At 50.0% G+C, this 18,033-nt stretch overlaps 1 protein-coding gene across 1 annotated transcript in view; it reads right to left on the minus strand.

The window, feature by feature from the left end:
- Positions 1-18,033, minus strand: part of LOC105695420 (probable G-protein coupled receptor Mth-like 1) — an 88,869-nt gene that overhangs the window by 43,791 nt on the left and 27,045 nt on the right. Inside the window, exon 3 of the mRNA XM_023434647.1 lies at positions 11,400-11,478. Within this exon, the coding sequence (XP_023290415.1) occupies positions 11,400-11,478 (79 nt within the window). The remainder of the gene's footprint in view (positions 1-11,399; positions 11,479-18,033) is intronic.

Below are 18,033 nucleotides of genomic sequence, written 5' to 3' on the forward strand. Positions count from 1 at the left end.
ATTTCCAACTCTCTCTCCAGTTTTCCCAGGGTTCGACCCGGCAGATTGAGAACCGTCGCGATACAGCGATCGGTGCATAATCCCGCAATCCGATAGAGGATCACAACGGGTCGGCGATTACGCTAATCGAGGGGTCCGGCGTTTGCGACGCCACGAGCACGATTAATCCAGTATCGGCGATCGATCGCCATATTGGATTCGGCGAACCGTACGAAGGCCATCCTCCTCGAAAGGGAGGACACACCGGATACGGATGTTGCGACTGAACGTGGCATCGAACCGTCTCCACTCCTGCCACGTCCAAGAATTCACTAAACATCTGAAATCCAAATCCATCCCCTCGGTATCAAAAACACCCCTCCAAAAATTCGCAAAACCATAAGCGATAACGACGTCGCTTTGTAAAAAGAAATTGCATTTAATTTCCCCGGAATCCTTCGAATTTTCCCAGCCTGCCCATTTTCGTGGGGGAGGGAAATGGTGTGCGTATGCGAGGAACATTTAATAAAATTCTCGTTTCCGGGGGAAACGACGAAACCTCGGGCCGAGGGGGAGGGTGGACCCCTGAAAAGCTCGGCCGGTAATGAAGAAGCTCCTAAGCGAGTGTCGGACCGACTCATATTGGACGGAAGGAATGCGGAATTTTCTAAATAAAGGGACCCGGACGGACGCGGCATACAAAAGTGCACCTCTGGCCGAGTACTCGCACGCACACCTACCCGGGAAATGCATTATGGCACTAAGCCACGTCGGCGCAATATGGAGGAATACGAGAGGGAAGTATGCTCCTCGTCGACGACGTTCCCCCCCGGATAATGGAAAACAGAGGATAGATAACAGCTCCGGCCGCGTTCGATCGACTCGCCCTCGCGACGCTTAGAGTTTTCCCTTTTTTATTTCCCCTTTCCAGCGGGTGCATAATTACGGGGGGGGGGGGGGACAGGGCAATCTGCATAACCCGTTGCCCGATGCGAGGAAATAAATTCAAATCTAAGTAGAAATCATGTTTTTCTCGGCCACGCCGAGTGACGCGGAGTGACGTCGCCATATCTAATCGGGGAGGCGAATCGCCTCAAGGGAGGGTCTCATAATTAATTGTAAAAATTAATTCCACGCAGTAATCCCGAAATTGTACATCCAGAACATGAGCGCGTAAGTACTCAGGCGAGAAATCCCGTCATCGAGCCCAAGGAGTACATGTGTTTTCTTTTCTTTTCCCTTTTTTCAATTTTCTTTTTTTCTCCTAACGTTTCTAGAGACTCGCCGGAATCCTCGGAGTGTTAATTCGCTAAAAGTACCGCCGCGGTTACCAATTTGCACCGAGGTGTCGTGCTCGGTTTCCTGGAAGAAGGCGACGCAGAAAGTGCATCCCAGAAGTGCAAGCGCGCGTCTTCTTCTCGTCCTTCGGGGCTGACACTCCTAACCTCGCTCCTTTCCAGGAAGCGGATAATCGCTCGCCTCTTCGCGGAGGATGTAGAGAGAGAAAAGGAAAAAAAGGAGAGAAAAAAGAAAACGTGGAAAAGAGTTCCGCCCGAGGCTTCGCGCCTCCCACTCGCTATTGGGAGGTGATAAAGCGATCCCTCGAATTAGCACGTTGTTTATCAGCCGGACTTGGCCCCTGAGGATGAAATTACGCTTTTCCGCGTACAGTCTTCTCCTCGTTCCCGCGAACGTAACGATAGCTCCTTTTCCCAGTAGCGAAAGAAAAGTCCTCGGACGATCCTGCGCCATCCGATGATTATCTCAAGAGATAACGCCACCTTTTTCCTGGAATCACCGGGACAGCTTATTAATTGCATAACGGATAATAGCACCGGTCGGTAATTCAATTTCCGATTACAAGAGAAAGTCCAAGGTCGTAAGGTGTACCTTGAGAAAAAAAATTCCACTCAACCAAAGAAATAATTTCTTTGAACAGTACCAAAGAATATACTTTCTTGATTGAAAGAATAATTATTTGACTCAAATAAATTCCAATAAATTGGACGCAACATTTTCTTCGGGGTGATAATTTACTAGAGTTAAATAATTATTCTTTGGCTTACACTAAATATTTCATCGGTACTGTTCAAAGAAATATTTCTTTGGTTGATGTATTTTTTGTTTGTTTTTCTCGGTGCACGTATTCACTCAGGAAATCATGGATTTTAACGCTCGAAATTGTTGGAAATCACCGAAAAACTGTCATAATTTTAAGACCGAACGGTCCCTTGTTACCAAATGGCATTGTTTATTGTATAAAATGAAAAACAATTGATTCTCAAAGAAGAAAATCGTTTTCACTGATTTTCAAGTGGATAACCCTCGGAAGAGGTAGTTACGGATTCGTCGAGGAGGATAATTTCCTTGGATCGCAAAGAGGTAGTTTCCGATTGAGCTCCCCTGGCGATCGCGGTGGGGATTAGCCTTCGAAAAAGCGGCCTCGATAAGGGAAAAGTAGGAAACGCCGCAACGGCATTAACCGGCAATGCGTAATTAATCGGCCGACACGGCCAAAGCGACCAGTCGAAGTCTCGTCTAATGATAAACGCGTATACCTAATCGTACATACAGGAACACGCGCACGTCCTCTATCCTGTATTAAACTCAACCCTGAATTCCTGCACGAGCTGCAGGCAGATACCCGGACGTCTCTTCCCGCCCGACAGTCAACGTCCGCGAGAAATGGCGTTTCCTCTTCGAGTCTCGTTCGCAGATCTAAAAAGAGAGCCGGTTAACTTCAAAAGTCGTTACCTAGAGGGCCTCGAGTTGAGCGCCACTGACGCGCGCGAGCCACGAGCGGAAGATCGAATTTTCTGGCATTCCGGCTCGGCGGTAATCGAGAGATCGAGACTTCTTTCCCGGCGAGAGTTCGTTGTACGGCCGGCCGGGATATCGGTAAGGTCCGCGGCCCGGTCGGCAAGGCAGAGCGCTGCCGCGCGGTCCGCGGGCCTCGGCGGCCGCAGGTGGTGTGCGCGCCGCCCGCAGGTGCCCGAGGCCTGCGCGCGCAGGTCGACGACCTACCCCCACTCCGGGCCCGCCGCGGCCCGCGCGGCCGTCCATCGCGCATCTTCGTCACCGTTCGGCCGTCTCCGGCCTTCGCGATCCTAACCGCGAATCGCGCGGCGGTGCCGGCTGTTACCGGCCGAGCCGCCGCCGGGCGTGACGCAACCCGCGACAATGTCACACCGCGGCGGGTTCAGTGTCACGGGGACCGCAGGGGTGCTCGCGGCCCCGGGAAATCGGAAGGACCACCGGCGAGCAAGAGGCTGCCGCCATATTGGATTGAAACGAAGATCACGAGATGAGATGAGACGATACGAGATACCCGGTACGGGAATGTACCATTTCTATGCCTTTACTTCGATCTTCGGGTCTAAATCGAGTGCCTCTTCGCGACCATAATAATTCCAAGATGGCGGCGCAGAAGGAACTTTGCAGAATAACGCCGCCGCGGTACAGCTGGGCGCACTATAATAAATGGCTGCATAGCCGTTCCTTCATCGTGATGCAACCGATGACAATGTCACGCCTCGGCAGGTTCACTGTCACGAAGACGAGAGAGAACGCCTCGAGGAACTCCAAGATCAAGGCTCCGAGTGAAGGCACGAAGCTGCCTCGTTTTGAGGTTATAGTTGGGAATGACATCGGTAACCGTTGGAGCAACAAGGCGTTACACATCTTATTAATACATTGATACGTTGTTTTCGATGAATAAAAATAGAGTTCAATTAAATTCCCATTTTTCGATCGCCGTGATTCATATCGAAGCTTCATCGAGCAGCGCGCGAGGCCCCTGGGACGCGTCTCGCCCGGAGACTTCAACGCCGCGCCCTCTGGCTGCAGCTCGGTATTCGGCGAAACGTCACCGCGCGGTTTGCCTTCCTTTTTCATCCCTCCCTCTCCTTCTAATAGAAAACGCAGATAAAGCGTTCGATTGAGCTCTCCTTTGTCGAGGTCCTTTGTCCCTCGCGGCCTTTTCATCCGAACCTGTCGACGGTGGTCCGTCACGTGTCAGGGCTCGGTTTTTTCACCGACCCCGACAGACGAATCAATTTTTTTTCCCCCCGCCATTTACGATACACCGGTAATTTCGACGTTATAAATAAATACAGGACCCCTCTCCTTTAAACAAAACAAATTAATACAGCTAAATGTACAATGGGAGACTCGACCCTAAGTCCTCCTACGCTGCGAAACTCGCGCGTAATCATTGCCATCCTTATTCTTCATTCCGGATCGATAAGAGATTTCTCCAGGATGATGATTATTCCAATTAATCCAGTTAAGTCCGCAAAAGTGTCTTGTAACCGTGATAAGCGTTATTTATATCGGCACTTTGACGGTGCGCTCTACAGATGCCGCGATTAACGTCCTTGGGGGTAACAACGTGTGCTCCGGACAATTACCGTAATCCCAACGCCAGTCACGGTTGCACATACACGGGGGCATTTTAGCATTATTACGCGAGTACACGCGTGCACGTGCACATTAGCCCAGCGATTCTCATTGACTCGGCGGTGATTTTTCCTAGGGGGGTAACCTCTTCATTCGACCGCCGACGTTTATGGACGTCTCGAGTGCACCGATGCATTTACGTATCCCCGGGTAACTGCATCAATCCCCTACCTGGTGGCGTAACTGACAGCGAGTACATACGTACATACGTTGCCCATGCACCCGTCCATGCAACAACCGACAAGCGAGTACAATGTGCCGACGTGCACGCACCGGTGCATGTCGCGGATGCACCGGCGTGCACTGCACCGGAATCGCGAAGAAGGCTCGTGTCATCGAGGCCGGTCGGTCGAAATTTATAGGAAATCTCAATCCCCAGGTATGGTTGGTGATAATGGTAACGTCGAGATCCGTCGAGAATTTAAATCCAATTGATAACGCAAGTGCATCATACGAATGCAAGGAAAATGAGATAAATCGTTAATTGAATGAATGAATTATGAATTGAATCGGGGGAGTAATTGCAACGTCGACGACGCGACGTTATCGGAGGTCAAGGTCTACCCTCGTAAAAATCGGTGCACCGCTCGTCGGTCGTTAAGGTGCATCGCGACCGGTGCATCGCGGCGTTTCGCGTAAATCTCGGGAAATACCGCTGACCGGGGCTCGAATCGACTTCCGGGGTGATTTATGCTCTTCCTGGATAGGGAGTCGGAGATGCACCGACCGAGAGGTACCCGGTAGGACGAGCCGGTGCATCTGGTGCACTCTAGCCGACGCGCTGGTGCATTCTGGCGGTCCGGGGAAGACGGCGCCCCGCGGCCATGCTCTGAATCTTAAAGCCCGGCGTGATTCACTCGCATGCTGCATCGTGGACATTTACAAGGCAGGCATGTCCACGGCCTACATGGTGCATGGCTGAGGAGGGAATGCACTTCTCGTGGGGTCCCAGGGAAAGCGTATGCAAGTCGCGAGGCTTAGATGGGAGCCTAGAGTATGTGCACCTCCTGGGGTCTAGGGATTGAGGAAGGCGGATGCACTTTGCGGGGTTTAGGGGCCTGACAGGGCGGGCCCGAGATACGCGTATGCACTTTGCTAAGCCCAGATGGGATCCGAGGGTACGTGCATCTCGGGGAGTCTAGAGACCCGAGAAAATGCATGCACTTTGCGGGGCCCATATGGGACTCGGAAGTACGTGCACCGAGCATGAGGTCGTAAGACCCAAGAGAGCGGATGCACTTTGCGGGGCTCGGGAGAACGTATGCACCCCGTAAGACCCAGGTGGAACCCTAGAAAAGAAAAACACTTCATGGGGCCCATTGATCCGGGAGAACAAATGCACCTCGCGCAACCTCCTACCCTGAAACATGGGACAATAGGGCGAATGCACTCGATGGGGTTCTGGGGCCCAAGAAAGACCATGCACCTCGCCATGCACCTCACCGTGCACCTCGACATACACCTCGCCATGCAAGGTCCAGGTGGGGTGCAGGGCCGACGATCACGTTGGCTTAGGGTAATTTACATGCACTCGAGGTAACGAGCGCGCTAACGTGCAGCACGAGCGGAGGAAGGCACGTAGCGAAAGAAACCTCGGGGTAATAAAACCAAAAGGATGAAAAATCCTGCCGGTCCGATTTCAAGGCAAGAAAGCTAAACCTCCCAGCCAACTCTCCTCGCAAAAGTCGATGCAAATCGTGACTTCCTTTAAGAGATGAAGAATCGGCGATTTTTTAAATTCCATTATTTAAATATGTTAGCTATTTCAAGTCACGATTTTTTTTTTCCCTATATCTTAATCATCTTAATGAAATTCTCATTTAAAAGTGCCTCACTGACTTTTGCTTTACAGGGGGAGAATGAAAATCGGCGATGAATAAAAAATATAAAAAGAGCCGTCGAGGCGACTTCGCGCCGGATGTAGACGTCTCGGTGGTCGAGGAGGCAGGAGAAAATCGGCGGTTACGAAAAACAAAGGGAAGCGGACGACGTCGTTCCAGATCTCGGACCCAGATCGGACCGATCGATCCGCCAGAAAAGTCAATGGTCCAGGATCGAACCGTTATTTCCTGGCGGCCGAGGGAGTCCCGCCTGCGCCGCCTGAGAACGAGTCCGGGGACTGGTTTATCGCCGCCATTAAGCACGAGCCGGTTGTTTCGAGTGATAAAAATCGAATCGAGGGGGGGCTCGATTATCGGGACCCGTCGTCGGGAGCGACCAGGCCGGACCCTTTCGCGGGGAAGAAAAAACGTCCCGCGAGAATGCGCGTGTCACGCACTCGCACGCGTGTCGGACTGACATTGACATTACGGCCTGACCGCAGGGTTGCTCTCGCACCACGCAGGGGAGTGCCAACGCGATAAGAATGTGCACCTCGGGAATGCGGCCTGACAATGGGCTGCGAATTCCCCGGAAAAGTAAATAAAAGGTTAATCCTTCGTATAGGAAAGAAAAAATCTTTCGAGAGAAAGGAAAGATAAGGAAGTGGAATCTAATCCGCGTAATCCTTAAGGGGATATAATAATGACATCTCAGGGACCATTTCCACCACCCTGGGTGCACCGAATCGTTTCAAACCCTAGACCGAGAATATGGAGGCTATAAGGAAGGTCTCTGCATCCATGAAATTTCGGTTTATATATATATAGTAATAATAATAAAAAGTTGTAACTAACAAGCATTTATAAGATTTAAATTTCACCGGTGTCGGGACCTTCCTTGGGGCCTTCATATTCTCGGTGGAGAGTTCGATACGGTTCGGTACACCCAGGGTGGAGGAAAGCTTCATAATCGAACGATTAGGGGACTTTTATATCGCCTTAAGGGGATGTGAAAGTGGCAGCGAAAGCTCAATCGTTCATAAAACTATTCTTCGAACTGGGCGTCTCAAATCGTTTCATACTTTGAAATGTGGATATGGAGACCATAAGATAGGTCCTGAAACTCGTGACATTTCATTTTTTATAAACTATTTTTAAAATACCTAGACACAAATTGGAAAAGAATTGAAATTTCATCCGTTTCAGGACCTTCCTTATAGTCTCCCTATTCACGTTGTAAAGTTTCAAACGATTCAGTATACCGAGTTGGGAGAAAAGATATATAAACCAAACCTCTTCGACACCACTTTCACATCACTTTAAGGGGATGTGAAAGTGGCATCCGAAAGCTCAATCGTTCATAAAACATTTTTACGAACTAAACGTCTCAAATCGTTTCATACTTTAAAACGTGGATATGGAGACCCTAAGATAGGTCCTGAAACTCGGGAAATTTTTTTATAAACTATTTTTAAAATACCTAGAAACAAATTTGAAAAGAATTGAAATTTCATCAGTTTCAGGACCTTCCTTATAGTCTCCCTATTCACGTTGTAAAGTTTCAAACGATTCGGTAAACCGAGTTGGGAGAAAAGATATATAAACCAAACCTCTTCGGCGCCACTTTCACATCACCTTAAGGATTTCCTCGCGAAACCGAGACAACTCGGGTCCCGATTTCGCGGGATGTATTCTCCCATTTCCGCCGCATTTTTTTTTTTGTCCATCTAATGCGGGAAACAGCGGATAGATAAAAATCGGAGGATCGGGGACATATTCCGGTCCATTCCGAGGAATTACAGACCCAGCCGTTCGTTCCTATTTTACAGCGGCGGAAACCAAGCCATTTTTATTTCGACCGCGGGGGAAGGAGGGAGGAGGCCGGCACGATAACAGCGCCGGTTTCCGATTGCGCTTTATCCCGGCAATTTCGTCGGGGCTAAAAGAGCGAGCTCGCGTTCTCGCGTTTCGTCGCTACTTTCGTTACCCGTTCCAGTTTCTGATTTCCAGGGGCCGCTCGGGAATGCATCCACCGTTCTCGAGTTCGCGTCCTCGCGCGACATATCTGGGGCGAAATTGATTTCCGACCCTATTCAATTTCACGGGGTTCCTCGAGCCTGGATTTAACTGAATTAATGCAAACCCGGGTGGCGAAAATTGCAAAACCTCCCCGGCCCTTCTATTAATTTTTGGGGATCGCCCCAAAAGTGCACCACCCGCCGAGAGTGGCGTCGGACAATCGAGTCGCTTCCCCCGCTTCTCGCGTTCATTTAATCGGACGCGATTAGAAGCTGCATCTCGAAGAGATGCATATGTAAAAGTGCATCTCGAGGAAGTGGCGAGTTTAGCCGAGGGCCGGGGGGAAATTTTAAATCGCCGATAACGGGAGTGGCTGCGAACAGGAAGGCAGGGAAACTGGGGCCTAATTGCACATCTTCGCCTCGGATGCATATGCCCCGGCTGGTGCAGCACGGTGCAGCACGGTGCATTGAGCGCCCGGAATGCCGACTTCCCACGGGGCCCGAGAGGGGTCGGACACGCGAGGAGGCGGTCGCGGGAGGTATCGGAAAAATGTCCTGGCCTGACCCGCGGATGTGTAACGACGTAAGAGTACTCGAGTGCAGCTCTATGCACCGCGTAATGCAAGCAAGCGGGGAGGAAGGGTCGGGTCGTTAAGAGCGGAATCGCCGCGTTAATAAACGCCGAGGCGACCGCTAAACCCCGAGGAATGCAGAGGCCCTGTCGAGGGAAATCATCGAATATGTTATGAATTTTCAGAACAAAAAGAAAAATATATTCATATATAGAAAGTGAGTGCTAAAAGGCCGATTCGGTATACATACCCCGAGGAGAAAAAAAAATACCTCGAATCCAAGAAACGTTTCATTGAGTGGGTCTTTGAATATTAAAAGAAATATTTTCGGCGTTACGTTGCATTCAGTCTATTTCAGTTTGGGTGAAATAATTATTCTCCAAATTAACAAAATATTTCTGTGACGACGAAATTTTTCCCTCGGGGTATACACGCAGGAAAATAATTCCCGGTCGAAGCAACAAAATTAATGGTGAATGGTACTTGAATGGGGTAATTTAGAAAAGAGTAATTCTTTTTGCAGAATTTTATTCCGGGTGGGAAAGAATATTTCATGGGGATATATAGGAAGTAGATTTAGGGGTGCGGATAAGGTTTGATAGAATTGCAATTTTTCCGGCTGACGGTTAGGAGCATAAATTATTACCGCGGTGAGCTGTCAGCGATGTCGCGCTTTGACGAGTGTATGAGTATAAGTTTTCCGAGGATGCGTGTATAATTTCAAGTACCTACGTTTAATATTCCGTAAATATTTTTACGACCAAGGGCCATCCGCGAGGGCAACTCGTGCCGGTCGAGCTGCTCGAGGAAGGGACGAGAGCTCGCCAACGGCGGCCGTAAAACGGCTAGATCGGCACAGGCACGAGGGGCGCTAAATCCGCGGAATGCGCGACCGAGCTGCACGCGAGGAGGTTAGGAAACGCGCGCACGGCAATCGTGGGAAGCCGTTAACCGTTATGCAATCGAGCGGGTTCCTCGGAAAATGCATCCCGTTTCAAGACGTCGCGACAAAACGAGCTCGTCGAGGAAAGGAGACAATAGAGAGTCGCGGCCAACACGGCGCGACCCTCCGCGCCGGGCGCGGCGACTCCAAGATGGCCGCCGCGTCCGGGCGTCCACCTCGAGAAAAGAAACGTCCATTTTGCGGATAAGGAATCCGAATAACTGGAAATAAAACCGCGCAATTTGATCCTTGGCAGTGAACGTTTCCACGTGTCGATTCTCGAGACAATCGGTGAAAAGGAAACCCGCGACATCGGCGACATCTCGCGGCGGCTCCACCGGCAATTAAGAGTTGACGGAGAGGCCGCATCTTCGCCGGGAAGTAATCAGATCGAGAGGCCTCGAATCGGCTTTCCTCTGCTCCTTTTGTTCCTCCCGTTCCCGGGAAAGAATAGGTTTTCGCAAGCCCGGCGTCAAGTCGTGCGAACGAATTAGCGGGACGCGAGAGGGAGGGAGAGAGAAGGAGCGAGGCGCGAGGCGAAAGAGGGAGAGAGAGGGGTAGAGGGTATCCGTGACTGGAGGAGAGACCAAGCGGTACCTGCGAGGAGCCGCGAGAGAGAGACGAACAGATCGCGCGAAGTGCTGCGCGAGGGAGACGGACGGATCGCGCGAAGTGCTGCGAGAGAGAGAAACGAACGACTCCGTTACGGCGGATGTGCCGCATTGCATTAACCAGTCGACCGAGTGATCTTGATCCCACCTAGGTCCCCGCCGCCGTTTCCCGCCGATCTTTTACGTGATCTAACCTCCGCGGATTTCGCAACGGCGTCTTGATTAACGCACCAGACGTGGAAATCGCTTCCTCGAGGCCTGCCGTTAGTAAGAAACGATTAAATCCAAGAAATTAAATCCCACGGCGGGAACGCATCCTAGGTACCTTCTCATAAATGCATCCGTTGCATTAGAACCCGTTTTCCTGGATAACCTCGACGAAGAATCACGCGACTTTAAAATCCTCTCGTGTCGATTTAATAAAAATAAAAAAAAAATAGAAATAAAAATCCCTCCAAATCATTGGATTATTTCAACCCAATACGTCCTAGACGCCTGAACGCGTCCGACGTTTGGTCCAATATGGCCTGACCGGTTTGACGAATTTCGTCCATACGTCAAAAGGGCACCGAATTCAAAGGGTGAAATCAAAAGTCAGAGAAGGTAGCCAGAGTCTTGACATCCGTCGGGATATAGTTTATATATGTTTAATCGCATCTGAGGTTCGTTGATAGGCATCCAAGTAATCGAACCGCGTTCGATAACAGGTACGAGTCCCGATTGGGACCGACACGTCGCATTACGCAAACGATCACGACCGTGTCGTTCTCTTCCCGTTTCCTCTCTCCCTCTCTGTCTCTCTTATCCGCCGCCTGGGTGTAAATCAATTTCTCCGACATTAACACTCTCGTAGGTGGTTACGACATTACCTCTCCGAAACTCCGGAGATCCTTTTTGCGCGAAGCCGCCATCGCGGTATCGCGCGTACAAATGGCTCCCCGAAAGCAAGGAAAGAAAACGAGAAACATAATGAATGGGGAAAAATCGAGACTCACCGGAAGGTCCACCAGATGTTGAAGCACATGGTGTTCAGCCAGAAAAACGCAGCGAGGAAGAAGAAATGGGCCATTATGGCTGAAACAGAAAATACAAGAGATTATCGCTCGCGTCGAGGCAAAAAGCTCATAGGAATAATTCCTCGGATAATTCCCCCAGGAGCTTTCTTAAGGCGATACGAAAGTGGCATCTAAAGGGTAATTATTCGGGAAACTTTCCTCCGAACAGGGTATACCGAATCCCTCGAAACTTTACCCCTTTGAACATGGGTCTTGACACCCATGAAATTCCATTTTTTTTTTCTTAATATTTTAAAAATATCTATAAACAGATTAAAAAGGAAATTTTTTGTTTCATGGGTGTCAGGACTTTATTTAGGCCCTCCGTGTTTACATTGTAATGTTTGAAACGATTCCGTACACTCGGTTCGAAGAAAAGTTTCATAAACGAGACCTCTTTGGCACCATTTTCATATCACCTTAATCACCGTGGATATCGCTGCGAGATGTAATTACGTTAAGGGCGGTGGATATCGGACTTGGGAAGGGGGATTAAGGGAAGAGGGTAGGGCGAGCTTTTTGAAAATTAATGGGTCGGACGACGCTTTGCGATTTTCCGAGGGCGGCCTTTCAGTGGACCCCTCGAAAATTCATGGGGGCGACAAAGAAGCTTTTGGGGAGCTTTTCGCCCACCGCGAAGTTCGTCGGCGACCTCCAAGGTGCGCGAACCTCCATGCGAACGCTTATGGCCTCCGCTTTTCTAAGCTTTCCCCCTTCGCAGCTTAATCTCAGCTTTCTTTCAGACTTCCGTGAAAGCACGAGACTCGCGCCGAGGGCGTCGGACTGCGTTTCGAGGAGGAAACGGAGAAAAGAAAGGAAATACCCGACGAAATTCGAAACTTCCACTCTCCGACATTCCTGAAAGAAGAGTTCCCTCCGAAAACGTCGGAAAAGTTGTAACGGAAAAGTATAAAAATGAAATCCGGGGATTAAGGGCGTTCCGAGCCGACTCTCACGGTAGAGTGGAGGAGGTGGAGGACGTATTTTTCATCTCTGCAAAGAATTAAGCGACACGAGATGGTAATATTCTGTACATAGGAAATGGTAGCGGAGAGAGGGATAGCAGCAAAAATGAGGAACTTTTGTCGCCGAGCAAAGACAAAGGTCCGAGTCGGCAATAATCATCGTCTCCTCGCGGCGTCGGCATGGCAGTTTCCTGCCGGGCCGGGACGGCAACATTTATCGCGGCCGACGACCGCGTCCTCGCGGAAATAATTAAATTTCCAAAACTAATTACGGCTCGTTGCAATTACAACTGCGCGCAAACAGGGACATTCATCCGTAAACCCGTCCTCCCCCTTCCCGTTGCATCGCCTCTCTCCCTCCCTCTCCCTCCCCCGCGCATACCGCCGTCTCCCTCTTCCCGCTCGCCGGAAATTTGCATCCCCTTTCCGATATTCCATTTCCCGACAGCCGAAGAGCGCGCTTCTCCCTCTCGCCCCCACCCTCGGGAAGGACGGCGAAACAACCCTTACGAGAATTGGCCCTCGAGGTGCACTCGGGGTGGCTGGGGCGACACGGCCGACTGCGGGGGCGGTCAGGCCCGAAAGGGGCGAAACACCCCCTGCCACCGGGGCGACCGATTTGCATGGGGTTGCAATTGGATCGGCGCGTTTCGTTTCACGGGGCGAGCCCGACGCGTCTTTGTCCACGAGGGTGTTTCCTCTCAACCCCGCGAAGTGACTCCTTCGTCCCCTAAACCTTGCCAATCGCTACAATTCCTACATACTCCCCCTTTACTCGGGCACGAGATTATGCACCCCCTGGAGGGTAGCGTGATAACGTATGCACCCGGCTCGATGACGCCGATTTTTAATTTTTTTTTTCCCTTAATTCTCAACAAATTTGAATTTTAGCAGATTCATCTTGATTCTGGGGGGAGGCGAGCTGAGACTGTGACTTCACTTAAGGACTTCTTAATTAATTGTAATTGATTTTGTATTATGTATAGATCTAAGTTCCGGGAGACTTATCTTAGTTCCAGGGGGGAGGAGAACCGCCATCGGTCGATATATCCGGTGCATCGCGACTATCCCCTTTGACTCCTCTTTTTAATTATTTTTAATTAATAATAAAAAGGAAGAAATTTGAAAAAATTATAATCACGCGAGATTCGCGGATTTCTAGTTTTGGCAGATTCAGTTCTGGCCCCGGGACCGTCCGATATAGCCGGTGCATCGCGACGCTCCACTTTGGTACCTCGGGACCGGTCCGGGACGGTCCGCTCCGGCAGTGGTCGAGCTTTCCAGCCTACTCGCGCTAATGAAGTGCCGGTGAATCAGCCCTCGTGTAAATATAACCTCCCTTGTCGCTCGCACGCGAACTGGCCGAGGCTCGCGCACGTGCGCGGAGAGGCGCGCGAGTTTCGGGAACGAAAGTTCACGCGACGCGAGGAATGAACGTCGGGAAAGTTGGCGAAAAAAAAAAAATAAAAATAGGGAAACCTTTTCATTTTACGAAAGAAAATATATAAGAAGCTAGCCGAGTTTTCCGAAGTTTAAGGCGGTGGGGGAGGGCAACGAGGCTCATCCGTGCCTCGTATCGAATCAATTTCGAGCGGGACGAGTCGAGGGCGAGACCCTCCACGTGGTCCAATCAAAGAGCTCGCCAGATCGAGATGCTGGACCACTCGAATCCCCTCGAATTTTTCCGCAAAGGCGACTCCGCGTTTTCGAGTGCTCCTCGAATTGTCCACTCGGCTCGCCATGCGAAAATTAATTTCCTCCCGATCGAGGCCCTCCTTTGGCCGTCTCGATTATCGATTATAACGAGAAATGAGATATTTCAGGGGATGCGTAAGTGGGGAACGGGTCGTCAACTCGTTAGAAAGTTAACGAAGAAGAGCTCGTTAACCGACTCGCGCATCCGACTCGTTAAGAGGTTGCGAAATTAGAAATCGGCCCATTTAGCGGACTCCACGGCGCTCCAGGAAGCGTTCCAACAATTTGCTCCAATTTCTCGACAAACCGCTCGGCTTTTAAGCAAGAATAGTCGTAATTTCGGAGCGAGTTTGCACACTCGAGGTACACCGGGGCACACACGAGCCACGCCTTCCTCTGTGATTGCGTTTACTCCGGAGCTAAGTTCCCTTTCACTCGGCATATCGGCGATCAATCCGAGGCCGAGAGAGCCCGCAGGAAATCCTGAGAAAGCGGGGAAACGGCGCGGAAATGCCGCATAAATCGGGCCGGGAGGAAAACCCGGCGCGCTCCAACGGAATTTGGCAAGCCGCCCTCTTGCAATTTCCGTTGGAGCGCGCGCAGCCTCCGCGGGACGAATCCCCTTCCTCTTTTACGTTTACATTTTTCTTCTCTGCGCTTTTTACCTCGCACGGAAATGTGGGAAAATTTTCGAATCTCGACACTCGTTGCCCCCTAAGTTTCCAGGGGTGGGGGGTGGGAAATAAATCAGGGGGAAGAGGAAATTGCAAAAGAGTCGGACGTTGCGCAATCCCGAATCCGGGGTTCGCTTCTGCGAGTTTCGTACAGGCCTCGGACACTTTTGGCAACTCGCCCACGCATTTAAGTCTCCCGAGTGGATTTGCGAGCGGGGTGCAATCCGTAATGGCAGTCTTCGTGTCGTTTGCGAATTCCGGGCTTTACGAAGCGGCCGGGATTTACGATCGGCCCGGCGGGCGAGATACGCGCGAATTAGCGAATTCGTGAATTCGCGAGAGAGTCGTTAAAAGCTTCTCCGACATGCCGTCTGCGAGCGGTCGAATCGATTCATTCGACCGAGGTCGGGAAAACGAGGCGATTGTTTTACGGCATGTCTTGGCGAGCTCTAAACGCTGGAATCGCGAATTAAAATGTCACGTCGCGATCCCATCACATCGTAAAAGCTCTTTTTTTTTTTCCTATAATGGCAAACGTTTAAAATTGCATCCATTGAGGAGCACCGAGGGGAATTTCCTCATTGTGACAAAGGCGCAAGAATCATAATTTCTACGTGTGAACAAAATACCGAGGTTGCATTGCGATGAGGAAGTCGATCGCCAATTGCTAATTCTGAAGGGTGGGGAAAATTGACAATTACCCATTACCAAGTCACCATTTCACATGTTTCATTAATTCAACCGTTAAAAATTACTATAACAATCGCGATGTTAAGTATTAAATACGCAAATTATAGACCGAACCGATACTTTCCGATAAGGGGTAGTCGCGAATCGTTGATCTCGGTCAATGAGACCGAAATTGCAGGTCGTGCAAATCCATGCACTCGGGCTTGTGCAACGAGTGCAGCGCGACCGCCGATAATCCGGGGGAATTTCGGAAAGGACTTCAATATCCGGGGATAATTTTCAAACGGCGAGATAACCGGCGACCGTCAAGTTGAAAATGAAATTGTGGTTTCAGGTTGGCGACCGTGCAAAATTCTCGCGCGACCCCGACGCCATTTCCATTTGGCGTCGAAATTCGAGAATTTTGTATACCAACCCCTGGAGGGTTTTTCCTCGGTCAAATTCTAACATCCGTTCCCCGGGAACTGTTCAAAGGGTTTCCCGTAGGATCTCTCATCAACGACCCGTTAACCAGTTAACTGTGTCGACCTATTGGAAACGTGTGTTTTCATGACGAGTATACTCGTCAAACACAGCTAACTGGTTAAAGGGGTTTCCGTAAAATTTTTCCACCGCCTGGCGCGCTTTCCGGTATTCCAGTTCCCGAATGGCCCTTCCAATCGCTTAAATTGGAGCAGGTCCTCCCAGAGATTCCCCAGACTTCCCTGGAGCCTTAAGCCGCTTTTCGAGCGCTCCAGGAGGGGCAATTAAGGATCGATCGGTGCATCGAGTCGATACCTATATAGTAACGCGAGCCGGAAACTCGAGGCCGTCCGACTCGGCGACCGGAAACGGGACGAGGAGGAACTCGAGACGTTTGCACGTCCACTCTATATCCTATTCCTTCCCTCCCTCCTTCCTCTATCCCTTCTTCGCCAGGGTTTCGAGTTTTCGCGTTTCAAGGAAGCCGCGTTACACCCTGGAATTGACCGAGCCGATATTTATTTACAATCTCCTCGAATTTCCGATTCCACTTAAAGGCTGCACTTCCCAAGAAATTTTTCGCCCATTTCCATATTTTCTATCTTTGCCTTTCCCCGGAAGTCCAGTCGACGCCATCGTTGCATCGCGTTTCTTACAAGGGATATTCATCACCCTCGCGCCGAGCCAAAAAATTCATTGTACCGAGGAAACATTTTTTTAATTCCAAAAATAATTATTTCAACTTAAATAAGTTGTCGCAATTCCAAGGAAACGTTGTGTCCAATTTGATCGAGTTTATTTGAGTGAAGTCCTAGGTCCTTGAATTAGTTAAATATTTTATTGCCACTATTCAAAGAAATACTTCTCTGGTTCAATGAAACTTTTGTCTCACGGTGTGTACATATAAATCATGTAAATCGTTTCTCTCCCTCTCTTACCATTTTTTCACGATCCTCTGAGCCTTCTTTGAGGTGTAGGCTCATTTTTCGAGATTTTTTAGGATCGGCTCAAAGCCTGGCCTCCCCTCTTTCTAGTCGACTAAGCGAAAGCGTCAGCCACCCCGAGGCTTATCCCGCGAGGCAGCTGCAGTTGCGAAAAGGTCGGCGAAGGTGCAACGAGGTCGCATTGTGCCGTGGAAATTCGAGTCCCGTCGACGGGGGATAGTCGACCGCGTGTCCCGAATACGAGAGCCGCATTCGGGGATCCCGACGGATCGCGGCGGAACGGCCGCGCGCGCCGCCCCGCAAACGCCTCCCCCGGGACCCGCGTCCCCGACCGACCCACGGCGATTACACAATTTCCGCTTTGGTTTGACTCGATTTTCGGAAATCGCTCGATTTCCGCCCCGTCTCGCTTCGACGCGCCCGTGCGCGGCTCGAGAGACTATCAGCATCCCGAGTCGAGAACGGCCGAAGAAGCGCATCAATGGAGTGTCTTTTGTTACCACAAAACTTAATGACATGTGCCGGTAATTAATAACGGAGAGAATTAGTAGTATAGCGGAATTCGCCGAAAAATTCGCACCTAGGATCACTACCCCAAGTGATCCTAGGTGCGAACCACCCCAGGTCCTTACCGCTCCAGAGCGGTCGAAGAGGCGCATCAATGGAGTATTTCTTGTTATCACGAAACTCAACGACAACGCTTGCAGCTATTTATTGACGAAGAGAATTAGTAGTATAGCGGAATTCGCCGAAAAATTCGCACCTAGAATCAATTGGTGAAAGCGAATGAAAATTGATTTTTGTCGAAATTTCCAAGTTAAGAAGTTCAAAATGATTGTTCTTGTGCAAATTCGTGCAAAATACTGTAAATGCAAAGAAAAAAGAAATTTAATACCGAAATTATTAATACCTATAAGACACAATAATATTTAGCTACTATTAGATACATATTCTTATTTTCTATTTTTATCTATGCTTAATAATTAATATGAATCATTGGATACATAAATTAAACACGAAAGTGGTCCTTACCGCTCCCGAGCGGCCGAAGAGGCGCATCAATGGAGTGTCTCTTGTCACCACGAAACTCAACGACACATGCCGCTATTTATTAATTAATAAATCCTCCGTTGCACATTCAAGC

Source organism: Orussus abietinus, unplaced genomic scaffold (assembly GCF_000612105.2).
Source record: "Orussus abietinus isolate OABI.00-Male unplaced genomic scaffold, Oabi_2.0 scaffold4, whole genome shotgun sequence".
NCBI classification, from domain to species: domain Eukaryota; kingdom Metazoa; phylum Arthropoda; class Insecta; order Hymenoptera; family Orussidae; genus Orussus; species Orussus abietinus.